At 45.7% G+C, this 15,567-nt stretch overlaps 1 protein-coding gene across 4 annotated transcripts in view; it reads right to left on the minus strand.

Annotated features, from left to right (window-relative positions):
* The window catches only part of LOC147706699 (cullin-9-like), a 354,395-nt gene that overhangs the window by 149,892 nt on the left and 188,936 nt on the right, over positions 1-15,567 (minus strand). For all 4 annotated transcript variants that reach the window (XM_086925838.1, XM_086925836.1, XM_086925837.1 and 1 more), the window contains exons 14-18: positions 14,655-14,882; positions 12,624-12,714; positions 8,557-8,728; positions 581-686; positions 157-252 (exon numbers count right to left, since the gene is read on the minus strand). In XM_086925838.1, the coding sequence (XP_086781964.1) occupies positions 157-252; positions 581-686; positions 8,557-8,728; positions 12,624-12,714; positions 14,655-14,882 (693 nt within the window). The remainder of the gene's footprint in view (positions 1-156; positions 253-580; positions 687-8,556; positions 8,729-12,623; positions 12,715-14,654; positions 14,883-15,567) is intronic.

Here is a 15,567-nt window from a genome sequence, read left to right on the forward strand (position 1 = left end):
TTATAACGGAGGAAACAACCAATAAAATGCCTCTCACTCTGTGTACCTTTGCTATTATAATAGGACTGTCACAGTACGCCACCAAACCACAATTAACACTAACACGAGTTGCATTTTGTCAATACACTGCATGCACAGTGCTTCGGGGTCACTCACCTGCTGACAGCGCTTGATTTTGATCTGGATAATCGGCCAAAACCGCGTCAAGTTTTCCAATAAGACTACACGGCTAGCAGTAGCAGGAATGTTCACCTATTGAAAAAAACAAGGCCAGGTCAGAGAAGCCAAAGGGGAACGAAAGTATGGATCAGGGCTGGGTGGACCTGTGCAGCATTATCAGTGGCAAATGCTATGTTCAGACTCTGGCTCTCAGGACAGGCTCTAAACATTGGATTTGAGAACAGTAACACTAGGGCTGTGTTGAGTTCAAAGATGCTTCAGTCAATCTGAGTTGAGGGGTGTTTGGACTGAAATCAGAATAGTAACAATCTGTGTCTCAGCCATTCTCTGCAGATTTAGCATGTTTAGTTTTTGGGCACCAGTCTCCTTACGAGACTTCGATCCATTCCCACATACTCACTGTGTTGAGCTCAGTGGTGATGCTTGAAGGGGTCTCTCCTCCAACAACCACCACCCGGGCCGGCATGTAGCTGGAATCTTCACCAGCGACTAGAAGGATGAGCTGCCTGTGGGATCGGAGACATAAAGAGACAGCAGTCGGTAATGGCAGTACACAATCTTAATTTCTCTTTGTTCAAATAGCTGCACATAGGTTAGAGAAAAAAGGATCCCAGCTACTGAGCAGGGTTTCTATTGTATTATAGGGTAGTCAAAATTGAGCCCGAATTAAATACTCAATAGGCGGCCCACATTGATTATCTATAGGTTTTCACAAAGCCTCAAAAAGAAATTCAGACTAAATGGAGAGGCTCCTGCAAGAGAGCAATGAGACGCTGTACAAGGAAGACGGAAACAACTTTAGTATTATTAAAGTGGGTACCAGTGACCTCTTTTTTATTATGATTAAAGATGGCTGAAATGAGATGAAGTGTCAAAGGCAGGAGGAATGACAGAAGAAAGAGAAGGGGCTTTGTGAGCCAAGGAAGCAAGGGAAGGTTCAAAAGAGATGACAAATCAGGAAGAGGTGTTCGTACTGGTCAGAACCTGAGTCGGGAAATTCCCCACTCACTGCTCTGCCTGACAACTACCCATCTCTCACTACATGAAGAGGAAATATTGGACATCCTTTGGTGTGAACTCTGTCACCCTGGAGTTTCGATATTTGGGTGCGTCAGGAAATGCAACTCAGCATCGTGAAGGCCAACACAACCATAAGTTTCCCTCCCTGGAGTAGCTGCACCAGTTCTTGAAGTGTAACCATTTCCAATGACTGCTTTCTTGGCTATTTGTTAAATTGACGGGATCTAGGATGAGACGCCACTCTTCTGAAAGATCTGGAGTAGAATTCCTTGTTTTGATGGGCTTGGGTGATAGCTTCTCTGGAATTCTTTTCCATAATAGTAAGGACTTCCGACTGCAGTAGATGTCGTTGTTGGTGCATCCCCTTTGGTGGGCAGTGCGGTGGCTGTTGGATATTTTCCACCATGTGGGCAAAACGGACCATTCTCAGCACTCATCTGACACATGCTACGGGAACCCAAAGACGTAGTTTGGAAACTCTCCCACCAAGAGGGACACATTGTGGTTCAAGACAATTAGTTGTGCTATGATGTCAACAACAGCGCACATCCTGCTTTTTGGACTGAATTGCCCTTCTCTTGTCCCTGCTATTTGTATTAGGATTATTAAGTCGTTTCGGCTGGAAAATAAGATTGAAGTCTATTGTAATCTGGTTGTTGCTGCTGCTGACAACATCTGTAATAACCTCCTCAAAAGGGGATATTTTAAGACACTCACAAAGCGAGCTGCCTCAGTATCTCATGTTTTTTACCTCCAAATAGGTCATTTATAGAGGTTGAAGCCACTGTAGAAACCCTCTTACCAAAGCCTCCATCTTCCCATGCTCACCATCAGAAGTGGCACGGGGGGATGTTGGTTTGCAGGACCTTGGCAGTGCAGCTTGGGCAGCCTTTTGACTGTAGTCATCCTTACACCAAGGTGTTTTGAAGAGCATAGCATTTTGTTTTTATCCAAATGTGGCGCCGTTTCAGGGACAGAAGCTGGATCTTGCTTGATTTGGTACTGCCAAATTTCAGTCGATAACTATATGTATTTCACTATGTTTCTTCACAGCTCTTTGAAATTACACAGTAAACTTAGTGGAAGCTCTTTCCACCAATGAGTGAAACTCGCCATAACATTTCAAGGTGAATCTGGGAAAGGTGGAGATGGATCTCCTTTTACAGGAACAACAGTCACCCACTTCCACACCCTGTCCTTCCTCTTCCTCTTAAAAATATTTCGAATCACCATGGAATTCCCTCCACTCGTGGTCACGAGTTGGAGGTGAATCTGTTTTTTAAATGTTCCAGCTCAGGAGGTGGATGTGGTGGTTGCTGTGGTTTATTCTGATGAAACCTAGCGTAATCATTTTTTATCATGCGATGAAGATCAGAGATAAAGCCGATCGTTTACTTTAACACTGGGGTACCTTAATGAAGGCGCCAGAGAGCATTCCTCATATGAGGATCAGAATGTGGATCACGTATATCCCCAGTGTGGATGTTTCTTATCCTCAAGATAAGAATGGTAGGTTTGGGCTTCAGTCTCTGGATCGACAGTCCAAACACCATCATGACCTCCCTCGTCATCCTGGTCCTGACATTTTACTCATAGCCCTGTCGGTCGTCTGGCTGTGCCAAGCTGTACCTTCAGAACCATCGTCAGTCTCTTAAAACGTTAGAAGGGAGAAGAGATGACCCGAAGTGGTACCTGAAGGAAGTAGCTTAGCTGGCACTTCCTTTACTGAAATTACAGTCAAAGCAAATTCCTTTTTCTGATGAGTGTTGTCAAAGATTTTTTTGTAGTTCTTTGTATCAGGTGTTAAAGATGATGAAATCACCAACGGTGCAGATGCTGACGTCATCAGTAGAGGGGCGGTCATTGATGTGATGTTCCACGTTCATGGATAAGCCCTCACTGGTGGAGACGTGCTCAATGGTGGCACTAACTTAGATGGCAGAGAGGTCATCGACAGCAGAGTGGATGGCGGTTCAACAAGTTGGCACTTCACACAAGACCATGCCTCAAATTGTGGTTTTACTGGCCTGCTCAGCATCGCCAGACATTTTTATGGCCCTAGGTGACCACTACGCGGAGGTAGAGGCAATGTCATCAGCTAACGCCTCTGCTTTAAGAACCATACCTTGATCTATGTGACATTTTTGGGGCTTTTAAGCTGAAGGATGGGCCTCATCCTCAGAAGGCAGGTCACCAGCCCTGACTTTCTCTAGGAGCCACCTCAAAAGACGGCCTTCTCTATCATTCAAGTATTTTTGCAGAGAACATCGTGGCAGGGTTGCAGTCTATGAGGACAGTAGAAGCAGTAAATGCACGTCTGATAGGGATCCCCACATCTAGTCGCTTTTTATCATAGCAGTTGCTGGTCCTGAAGAGGACTTTTTGGGGAGACTCCGCCTTTCCGAAGCAATCAATCTCACTGGCATCAAAGTCAAAAGTTGGTCCCCTTCAGAAACGGGCCAGTAGAGATTAAAACAAAATGAGAAATCAGAAAATGACTTTTTAGAAGTCTCCATTCCACAAGAAATGCTGCAGGAATATCTGAGGTCGCCTCTGGGGCAAATGAGGTTCAGAGTGCTGAAACAAACTGGTTGAAGTCTAGGTCTTTCTCTTCAATACAGTCTGATTACTAAATTGACAATGTTTACAAGCCTCTAGAGCCTCAGAGACAGATACTGCTCGGTGGAACTCCCAGCGTGATGATAGGAAATGATTCAAGTATGTGAAGCTATGAAAACCCCAATACTGTAGAATAAGCACTTTCTACATTTTTAATCTTTCATCTCATGAAGCCTCCTTCTACTTTTGAAGAACACTGATTTCTTATCATTTAATTAATATTTCTGCAAAAGGAATGCTCTGTTCCTGCACCAGGCGAGCGGTGAATTCGCGTTTCTACCACGCATTTGAGAGAAGAGGGAGATCAAGTGGCTGGAACGGACAGCAACAAAAGAGCCCACATGTTTTTGGGAGGTGTAGACATGAGGATGAGAGTAAGTGTGATTCATGAATATGTGCACAAGAGCAGTGGTGGTGCGGAGGGAGTCAGGATGACTGGGCAGTGGTAATGAGAAGTGGAAGTGAAATCCGGGAAAGGAGAGAGACAAAGGGGAGAGGTTTAAGAAGGCAGGAGGGTGGGTGAATAAATTAAGATGACCTGGTACCACTTCTCTCTTCTATACAAAAAATTAAAAAGTAACTTGAGAAGTGCTGTTCCAGCCCAGATAGTTTTGAATCTGGGTGTTGGTAATGCCCTACTCAATGGCCTTAGGGACATCGTGCCTGCTGCAGCATGTCTCATCCGAGTCCTGAAAAAATATTCTTACATCGGTCCGTCCAGAAGGAACTTCATTGCCCCCTTTGCTGCCCGCACCATGTTCAGAACCAGCGGCATCATTACAAAGCAATGACGACCAGCACCCCCATCTATCTTGCAGACAAACTCACCACCTCTCGTGGATCTCTGCACACCAGCAGCCAACACTGCAGACAAAGAAGTGTATAAAGGGAAAGAAAAAGACAGCCGGCCTTGTCCATCTATGCAGCCGGGATCTGGAACAACAGACCTCCAACACTGGTCCAGTTTAGGAAAGAGTTGAAGGATCGCCTCTTCAAAGAACACTATATCAGAATGTATTAACTATTGACAACCCCGCTCCTTTTCTATTCCTCGTTGACTTTATGCTGGTCTTTAACCATGTACAGCACTACAATACTTTTTGGCCAGGTTTGTGCCATAGGAATACCATATACATGCATAAATAAATAAGTTGGATGACACAGCGATCTGTTGTAATGGTCTTCTAATAAGTGGAGAAATAACAGGCTTTTTTATCGCAAAAAGAGCTTTTGAGAGAGCAGAGCACCTGGAAGACGGCGGAGGCTGCAGCTCATGGCGCTTCCTAGATCCACGCCTGCCCCAAAAGGGGCACTACCTTTGCTGAGGTTTGAGCTGACACGGTCAGTGACAAGAATGTTGCACATACGAAGGAGCTCGAAGCTTCCTTTACTGATTGTGTAACTGTTTTGCTTGTGAGGCCGAGACCAACAAGAGAGTCACTGCGCGGCTATGTCTTATTCAGTCCTGGAGCAATCAGGCTATTCAACAAAGAGTCATTCACCATCGCAGGGAATGTGCATCACAGTCGACTGGATATCATCGGAGGAGTCTGCGGAGCGTATTCGGTATTAGAAGCCCAGGTTAGCGGCCATTGACATCATCTCAATCAACTTATCAGACGCGCTTGAAGTTTTGTTTGGAAGCATCTAAGTCCAATTGGTCAGACCTGAAACAGCTTATTCATGTGGTCAGAAAGGTGGACAGTGGTTGCTCCCATAGAGTATAAAGGCAAGAGACGTTAGAAACAGAAAGAGTCCATCTGCCAGAGCTGGAGAATTTTAAATCCATGGATCCAAGATTCTCAGACTCACTTTATATAGGTTAGTAGCATTTTGGAAGTACAGGAAGCGACTCATATCAGTACAGTAAGAGCGGAGGAGGTTATCAGCATCCAAGTCATTAACCTCCGTGCAGCCATAGCCTCTGTACGGCATAACTATAACACCTTAATCTGATCTGTAAAGCTCCTCCATTCTGGCAAATCTCTGGGCCGTATGGAGGTGCTTTGCTAGAGATTTGCCAGGAAAACTGGAACAAACTGTCTTTTAACAACTGGATAAAGTCTGTCAACTTTGAGGGTGGAAAAATAGTCAAGCTCAAATCCAAGCACAGCAACAAAGAAAAGCGAAGGGACTGATGCATAGACAAGAAGGGTGGAGCCGGAGATGTAAAATTCACAAACACACAGAAGCAGAGCCACCCATGGGGAGAGGCCCAGAGGTTAGTGGTGCCATCATACGTATAGCCACCATGACCGGATGAAAAGCCTCAACCCGCCATGAGTCAGCAGATTGATTCAAAAGGCCGGATCCATCTTATTCAGTCCCGGAACAGATCCAACGAGGAGCAAGAGTGTTGAGTCTCCAAATGGTACCAGGACAGTTTCACAGAGGAAGAAAACAATCTCCTCTTCATGCAGTGCGGTTTCTATATTTGTAGGACAATTTATTGCTAGACTCTTTTCTGTCAGGAGACTTACCTGAAGGGGTCGGGGACCACTTTGGGCTGCCCTTGTGGGTCTCGGCCAAAACCATATTGACCTCCTGTTCTCGGATCGCCTTCGGGTGCCTCGAGAAGCAGGAGTATTCAACAACAAGGGATGGTGATGGACAGAGTCTCTGAATTAAGCAGAATACGCTCACCCAGTCAAGAGATCAGGGCTAGATCCAACACCGTTTTTTAGCTCACTGCACCATCCCAGCTCAGAACCTGGCTATATGCAAATTAGTCTATTCTTGTCCCAGTGCATGATGGGAACAGGGCAAACCAAACTACCAGGCCAATTCTTACACTGGGAAGGAAACAAGCTTCCGGGGACCGGTTTCTGGCATTACAGCCGTCTTCGGCCCGGCTTGCTTGAATCCTGATGGTGCAATGAGCAAGGGACTCACATCTGAGTATACCCTTCCACGCTTATGGTGGACAAAATATTTAACAGCAAGGGGTGGTGATGGACAAGCAGGAGTAGCAGACAGAGGGATCATGGTCAGAGCCAAGACACCACATGCAAATGTCATATGAACCTGACAATGCACTTTTTTCTGGCACCTGTGAGAGGGTTTGAAGCCAGAAACCCTAGAAGACCTAACCTAGTCACTGTCGAATATGGAGGACATCAGTCAGTGAATTAGTAAGCAAACTCCGGTTTCACAGTGGCAAATAGGAAAAACAAACTTAAGCCAGGGTACCAGTCAGCTGTTTATATGTCACAATATATTCACATCCTTGATGGGCAAAGATGTGGGTGAAGCCGCATAGTTCCATCTGGAGACGCTAGAGAGCTATCCTGGGAAGAAACATTTACGTATTCAGCCTGGTGCTTGGAGGCGATTCATAAGTTGAAGAAAAGACAAATCTGCCAGAATGCTGTGGAGTGTGATATTAGGACCTACAATACTTACAACACCCATATTAATAATACATCAATGCCATCTACTCTGGCTTCCCTTCACCTCATATCTTTCTTCCAACCCACCTCCCTTATTGCGTGCTATTAATCCCACGTAGTAAATCTTACTCCTCCCTTTCTTTTCTCATTCTTCCTTTTTATTTTTCTCCCTTTTTCTTTCTCTCCCTCTCTCCTTTCATCTCTTTCATTATTCTCTTTCCCCTCTGTAACCAGGCGACTGGTAATCAGGGAAGCGACAAGGAAATGGACTGGTGGTCTTTCAATGCTGAAGAATTACTTAATCCTTCCTCACAGGACGAGGCCTGTTCATGGCGAATACCTTCAGACAAAATGCAAGCAGGCCCCTTTAACTGGCAGACCGACCTGGACGCAAGGACAGCCCACCGTGACGTGTCCTTCCTCGCATTGGATAAAGAACCGGAACATTGGGAGTCGGCGTGTGACGTCACAGGACTTGGAGCGTGTCGAGGAGAGGAAGACGCTGAGGAAGAACGCCGGGTAGGAGAGGAGAACGCCAAGCCAGGACGAGAAGCAGACGAAGCTGGGGAAGGTGAAGCGCTGCTTGCCGAAGAAGACGAGCCAGGAGGCCAACGAGACCGCGCTGCGCCGTGCCACACTCCAGAGGGAGGAGTGTGGCTACGACAGGTACGGGACAGGTTCTCGAGCTGGGTGGGACGGCGGGGTTATCTACCCGCAGTTAAAAGACCCTCTACCTCCTAGATTCCCTGCACACCCCCTTACCCTGTAAAATACCTTCCCTCACGTCTAAGCACTAGATTGCGGTAAAGCCTGAACACGAGAAGGTGTCCCTCACTCCCTGGTACCCCTGGAGTTAAAAACGTAGAGGACAAGAAAGTAATCGGTCCTTTTCTTTTGTTTATTGTCTCCCAGAAAACTCTGCGAGAGAGGCCCTTTGGGAGAAGCGCCGTCCAGACCAAGACAGTCCTAGAAGAGAGAATTCACCCCAGCCGGCACCACGGATCCTGCCGAGTTTGCTAAAGAGAGACTAACTTTACGTAAAAAGAAGTTGTATGTAAGAATAAAACCCGCTTTACCCAGACACCGTGTACAGCCCGTTCCTGACCCTCCCTTACACCCTCCTTCTCAAGCACTTCTTTATGATTATTTATGTCATTTAAATTCTACTTTACATTGTACTTTTTCCTAATTATTTATGACATGTCTTTTGTATTACTTTTCAAATGATTAATAAAAATTTCCTAAACAAAATAATACATCAATGCCATTTTCCCAGTAAAACCTTCACTGTCCTCCCCACACCAAAAGCCAGGATGCCTCCCCCTCCCTCCGGCCATCTCTCACGCACCTGATCACGACTCCTCTGTGCATATAGATGTTGATATAATGGGAACTGGTGCTACCGTTGGACTCCCAATAGGATTTAGGATTCCTATCAGTCAGTTTGTTCGCCCGGTGGGGATTCGAGGAGACTTCCACTTTTTCCCAGCATTTGTCTTCTTTTACTTCAACACTAGAGCCTGCAAGATATAAATTCAAATCAATGCACATAAAAAAGGCTACCAGAAGTGAAAGGGAGTACATTCTAGGCAGGATCAAACAGCAGGATTCAAGACAAACCATCACAAAGACCTAGAGAAACCAACTTGTGCTTACGGCCACATCAACCCCTCTTGAGGCATGGGACAGGGTGTCCAGAACACAGGGATGGGCACACGGGATTACTAAGGTGACACCACTGTGGAAAGGGAATTGGCTCGAGTAACCGAGTAAACTGAAGGTTTTCGAATCACGGGACACACTTGGCATCTCGACCACTGGGGACATCACTAATAAGGGAACCCTTAGAACTTTTTCGGCCCTCTGTGCTGAATTCACGCTTCATACGTCCCAATTCCTCAAATATGCCTAGCTATATCACGCGAGACTAGCAAAGGTCCTGACTGGGAGTGACCTGCCGGAATATGTGCCACTAGAAGAATGACTAATGCAGGAGCCACTCACACTTAAGGCAGCATCACTTACATACAAAACGGTGAACAACAATATGCCCGATAAGCTTGGCCAACTCCGGAAAAAGTGGGAGGGCGAGGTAGGAGCAATGGAAGATTTCGATTGGGAGGCCGCTCTGATGCACCCCAGGGAGGTGGCAATCATGGCTCGGCTGCTCCTTAATCAATAGAAGATCCTTCACCGGGTGTATTATGACAGGGCCAAACTTCACCGAATTGAGCGGGCTTAAAATCCCAGGTGCCTGCGATGTCGACATGAATTGAGGGAATTCCACAAAACGATTTGGGGCGGCCCCAACATGCAGGCCTACTGGGAAGAGATTATCCGGGAACTAAACAACGTGTTGCAGGTCTCCCTCCCCTTGTACCCCAAACGTATTCTTCTGGGGATCCAGAACCAGGTGGGTATCGCTAGACCACAGTTACTATTTGGTGCCTTCGGTCTAGTGGTCATGAAGAGGGATATAGCAAAATACTGGGGCGTTCAAGCCCCACCGACACTACACAAATGGAAGAGAGGAATGAGCCCATATATGCCATTGGAGAGGCTCACATATAGGAGTAGAGGGTGCCCCGGAAAGATCCTCAGAGACTGGGGCAGTTGGAGGCGACACTACGGGCTGGACTTACTGGACACGTTCACAACGGCCACAAGTGGAGAAGAAAAGATGCAGCTTTCCCCTTCCCCCCCCTTTACAGGGGAAATTATTGTATTCTAAATATGTGGAGGTGATGGGGTAATCACATTGGGTAGCAGAGGTGTAACGGTGTGTTATACTGCGATGCATATCATACATGTGTGTATACAAACGGACGAGATGTCTTGAATGTTGCCGTCTGTTATAAGTGCGAAGACGTTTGTGTTTTTATGAATCCAGAAACTAATAAAAATATTTCACACAAAAAAAGGGATAAAGAAGAGTGGAGGCCATTTTATGATGTCAGAAGGGCATTGGTCAAGTGGAGAACCATTCTTGAACCTGGCTGGGGTCACCTTGTGATCCCCACGGCAGTCTCAACCCACTGAAATCGTCTCACGCAGGTTCTTCAACAACTGAGCTTTGGTGGTCCCTGTGAGGGAGATGACTGCCTACAGACAACGTTCTTCCTTTCTACACCACTTCCAGAAAGATGTTCACTGCGAGGCTAGCTCTTACTTAGACCCAAGGAAACTGGTAGTGTAGCAGCAATTCCACTCCTCAAACTGGCTGGTGCCCCGGACCTCCTTGGCTGTCCAGTCTCAAAGGTTGAAGAATGCACTAGACAAAGGGGCTGGTACTGATCTTCCCCTTCGGTCAGGACTGGCGGATCAGGTGGGCTGCATTGTTTGAATTGTTGGGGATATGAATCTGGCGCTATCGTCTCCTCGTCACACAGCCTGTAGTTTTTCCTGAGATCAGACTGGGCTGTCTGATATGAAAGGAGGATAGCTGTAAACAGGAGGACACTTAGGAGGGGATGCCGGTCATGGAACAGTTAAGGAGAAGGGTGGGTTGAACTGTGTCAAAAAGAGCTCTGCTGCTTCAAGGGCCTGTACTCGCACGAGGCGTACAGATCATAGCTTTCAAGGATGGGCTGGACTACCACCCCCAACCCAACAGGCTCAACAGGATTGGGAAGGTGCCTGCAGGCTGATATCCCCAGCAGGACAAAACCATCCGGAAAAATGGCAACTACATGGGTTGTCCAATGGACTCAAGCAACAACTCGTCTGACCGCACACTGTGAACCATACAACACGACTCAGCAAAGGCCGACTCGAGGCATGTCCAAACACGACGAAGGTCAAAGGAGCTCAGTTATGAGAGACTGAAGACCCCTTTACATCGGGGATGGGGCTCATAAAGATACAGGTAATCAGGCCTGCAGCCTTATTAGAGATTAAACTGCCCCACAGTCAGTCGTCCACACTCTGAGCAGAGAAGGTTGAAACCTCCCTATTAAAGGAGGAGTGCACAGGACATCAGAGGCAGCTCTGGTACCACAAGTCAGTAAAACTGGAGTATATATAACCATTGAGCCCCCCTGCAGCAATAAACACACCAGGCTGACAATAAATGCACACAAGGCCAGGGCCGCAGAGTTCCCTAGAGTCCGGAAGAGGCCTCATTATATCTTGGTACGACTTTGCGAATGCCAGAACTACAATGTTATGATGACAAGCAAGATGCACTTTCCATTTTCTGATCAATCAATCAATCAGGGATTTATAGGGCGCACTACTCACCCGTGAGGGTCTCAAGGCGCTGGGGTTGAAGGGAGGAGGAGGCGGGTGGGGGGTGGGGCTGCAGATCCGGTTCAGTCGAAAAGCCAGGTTTTGAGGTTCTTCCTGAAGGTGTGGAGGGTGGGGGGGGGGGGGGGGGGGACATCTGATGTTGACGGGAGCTCGTTCCAGGCCTAGGCTTCGATGTAGGACTAACAGTGTAACCCAGTAAGATGCCCAGCTTGACAGTACCAATCCCTGTTTTTACTGGTGACCTTAAGTTCTTTATTTACTTTAAAAAATATATATATATATGGACGCTGCTGTGTGGGGAGCATATATATTCTTTATTTGCCATTGTACATCGAACGGGTTTCTTGTTCACCAATAACGGGGCAACATTTACTTTCACATTTAAACACAGACCATGTGACTAATGTGTAAAAGTGAAAACAGACTAACTGCCTGATGTATAAATATATATGAGGCAATTTGTTTCAATTTAAAAAAACTTCTGTAAATTACACAGTACAGTTATAAGATCAAATCACAAAGCATTACAAGAAACTGAAATATGACATGAAGGAAAATGCAAATATAAAACAAAAACCATTCTCCTGAGTGGCCCCTCTATTGCCTCCCACGTGCACCAATGTGCAGGCTTCTCCAACGAGTATCTCATGAGCTACATGGTAGCTCCCCAGCTCAGAGTAAGTAGCTTCCCCGAATGCAGCCACACCTACTAAACAACAAGGTTTTGCTTGGCTGAAATTATATTTGCATACCAAAATTGAAAAGTGGGTATTCGAGAAGGAAGTATATGTATTTTCAGAACTGATAAGCTCATGTTTGGAGAGAAAAAGGCTGTATTTCCCAAAAACATTTAAAGCTGATATTTAGTGATAAATTATGCAGTGTTATGGAGTCTCATTCCTAACATTATGACCCAAGTGCCAGAGGCACTGCAACTATGGCTGTTATGCATTAGACCTATTGATGTGGGCCTGTTAGATTACAGAAGAAAGGGCTTTAGATATTTAAGGTGGTGAAGGACTGGATTTCCTAGTAGGGGCAAGAGATCACCTCCGGAGGAAATGAAAGGCGGAGCTTAGGGAAGGAATACATTTGTTAATTAAGAACAGATTGTGAACCATGGTTTGGGAGAAATAAACTATCGCAAGCACTAAGTACAGAACTAACCTTGGCAGAGATTCCTCAGAAAAACATCAAAAAATGGGATATTAATTGGCAGGTGGTTGCGCCGATGTTCCTCGATCTGCCCCAAAACCATCTGGAAATATAGACAACAAGACATGAAACAGCAGATACGGTGAAGTCTCAAACAGGAAAGACTAACACTGTATGGTGAGTGCTAGATGTACGGTTATCACACAGCATGCTACTCAAAGCACATCTTAGCATGGTTGAACGGATACTCACATTATTTTGTTTTCGTAGCTAGAAGTGTTGGGTGTAAGTTTCTGGAAGCCGGCAGTATTACCAAAAAATATTCTATAATATTCTACTAACTTGGCAATATGTCCAACATCCACCAATTCACCAACAGAAATAGTGCTCCCCACACTCAGGGCACTTAGAGAATGCAGATCTTGCTGTTGTACTGAAAACGGAGGACGTAACCACATCATGGGGCAATGAATACGCAGATCATCTGTTACAGGAAAAACAAGTGACTTCCCTTCAGTAACAATCTTTCAGGTGGATGCTCTACGTAACCACAGATTCCTCACCTTTTGAATACTCGCAGGCACCAGACTGGGTCTGGAAATTTGCATAGCAGTTGTTACTGTGCACAGCAGTTGTTACTGTGCACCAGCAGTAGGCGGCATTGGGCTCCACGGTGACCTTGCGTCACCTTTGGAAGTGACTGAGCGGAGTCACAGTTATAAGTCACCCCTGCACACTGAGCTCTTCTGCGCTCCCAGAAGTGGATTGAAAATGTCAGACTGGAGATGACGGTGTGCCAAACCTCACTTGCCCTTTTCAGAAGGGCAGAGGGCCGGGAAGGAGGAGAGCAGTGAGACATCTGTGGGAAGCATATCCACGAGAAGGATAGTTATAAAGGCAAATAACTTTTTCTTTGAATGGATACCTATAAATGCAGATTCTTCCTCTAACAAAGTATGCCGTAGCATTAACTCCCAAAAGGCATAGGGTCTGAGGAGTCAAATCACACTAAAAAGTCCTGCAGGACATAGTGAGCGAAAGGGCCCTCCTTGCAGACTTGACGGTCAGACGGCAGTAGGGCTTGGTGACCCATAGTCAATGTCAATTTCTTTACATCTTAGTTAAGGGATCAAAACGTCGACACTAATGTACCATATGCCTTAAAAATTCTGAATGTTTTGCGCATGGGTACTTATATGAAATCAAGTCTGTCTACTGACTGCTAGGAAACAGACCCCTTTTCTTTTTGCCTGAATTTCCTTTTTCCCATTGTTGTTGTGTTTTTCCTGTTTGTGTGGGTCACAGGTTGTGCCTACTTACTGATAATAATTTTGTTATCTCCTACATTGATTAAATAAACTCTGTCCGGCTGGACAAAGAGCATACTGTCTATTTAGCATATGTTAATTTGATCACCAATATTAGTTTCTAGGGACCCCTGTCTTTAGTAATAATTACTTGCCCAAAGTCCCTAGTAGATTGCCTTTGGGTTCCCCTGTTGTGACTAAGTCATAGCTTTTCTGTGTTAGCGTGGGAATCCCAGCTCAACGACAGACGATTCAAGCATGTGAATCTATTAAAGATCCGATACTGGAGACCCACATTATCCAATCAGATGTATGCCACCTCACAGCCATCCTCAGGGACAAGAACTACACAGTCACTATATTTGTCGCCAAATGTCACAAGCGAGCGATTGACAAATCAATAAAATAATACAGAAGGAAGGGCAAACAAAAACAAATTTTTTGCTAAACCTTTCTTGTGTGCAAAATCTGTGTTTCAAGTGTGTAGTTCTTCAAGCTCCTGTTTAGCTACGAAAGTGGCTTAGTTTGTTGCCTACATCAATCACATAGAGGCACAAAATGGGAAAAAAACGAATTCCTAATGTAGCGCAGTACACAATCAACCACTCACCTCATTATGAGCTACCCCTGACCAGTTCAGAAAAGCATTAAAGGGGAACCAGCGCATCCCTAGGCTCATCTCACACGTGGAGACACCCCTCGCTCTACCCGAGTGTGAAGCGTCCCAAGCTCTCACCTGGATACAGCCGGCCAGGATGCTCGTGGTCATCTTCTTGTAGAGACTTGCATACTTTTCACAGTCAGTCACCACATCCTTCAGCTCCGTCACTAGTAGCAAATTGGAGCTGTGTTTGTCTAAGGCTTTGGACAGGGCCTCTCTGGTGCCAAGCCGGCACATTACCACCGCGCAGTCTTTGTTTGTTGTGGCCAGCCGGTGCAAGAACCGGACGAATTCTTGAACAACCTGCAGACATTATAAAAGCATTATTGAAGTGTGCACATACACTCATTAGAATAACTATCTATAGTAGCAGCTAAGCAAACAGTCTATTATGCAGATAATGTCAAACATTTAATGAGTGCGGTAAACATACAGAGATGAAATGGTTTAATAACTAGTCCTAGTTCTCGATCATGAGCATCTTCATTAAAATCATTAAATTACAGAGCCATGTACAAGATCCCAGAAACACCTATTTAATCGAGAAACTGTGGTGCCAGAAGGTGTTAGCAGCTTCTGTGTGGTGCCTTTCTCATAGCTTCTACTTAGCTGTAAATGACTGGACATTCTGTTTACTGTGTGGTATTTGCTATCTCACGGTATATCTGAACTTCGAACTCCTTCCACTTTCTCGGCTTGACTCACGTGGCGCTGTGGTACCGATGATCTTGAGAAATGTGTGAAAGGGCAGTGGAGAATGAGAAATCCTGACTGCCTCAGAAATCCAAGAAAAGATCCCACTGTACCCTCCTCTCCAGGGGCAAAAGCCTGCTCATTGTCTCCAGGACTGGAAGATGCAAACATATGATCTTTATTCCAGTACACCTCTACACGAGATACCATAAGAGGCTTTTCCTGTCTACAGTTGGTGGCTTTTACTTAACCATTTAAAGTTATATACACAGGGAATACAACAAGATCTTATAAC

The sequence above is a fragment of the Lissotriton vulgaris genome, chromosome 6 (genome assembly GCF_964263255.1).
Source record: "Lissotriton vulgaris chromosome 6, aLisVul1.2, whole genome shotgun sequence".
Lineage (NCBI taxonomy): Eukaryota > Metazoa > Chordata > Amphibia > Caudata > Salamandridae > Lissotriton > Lissotriton vulgaris.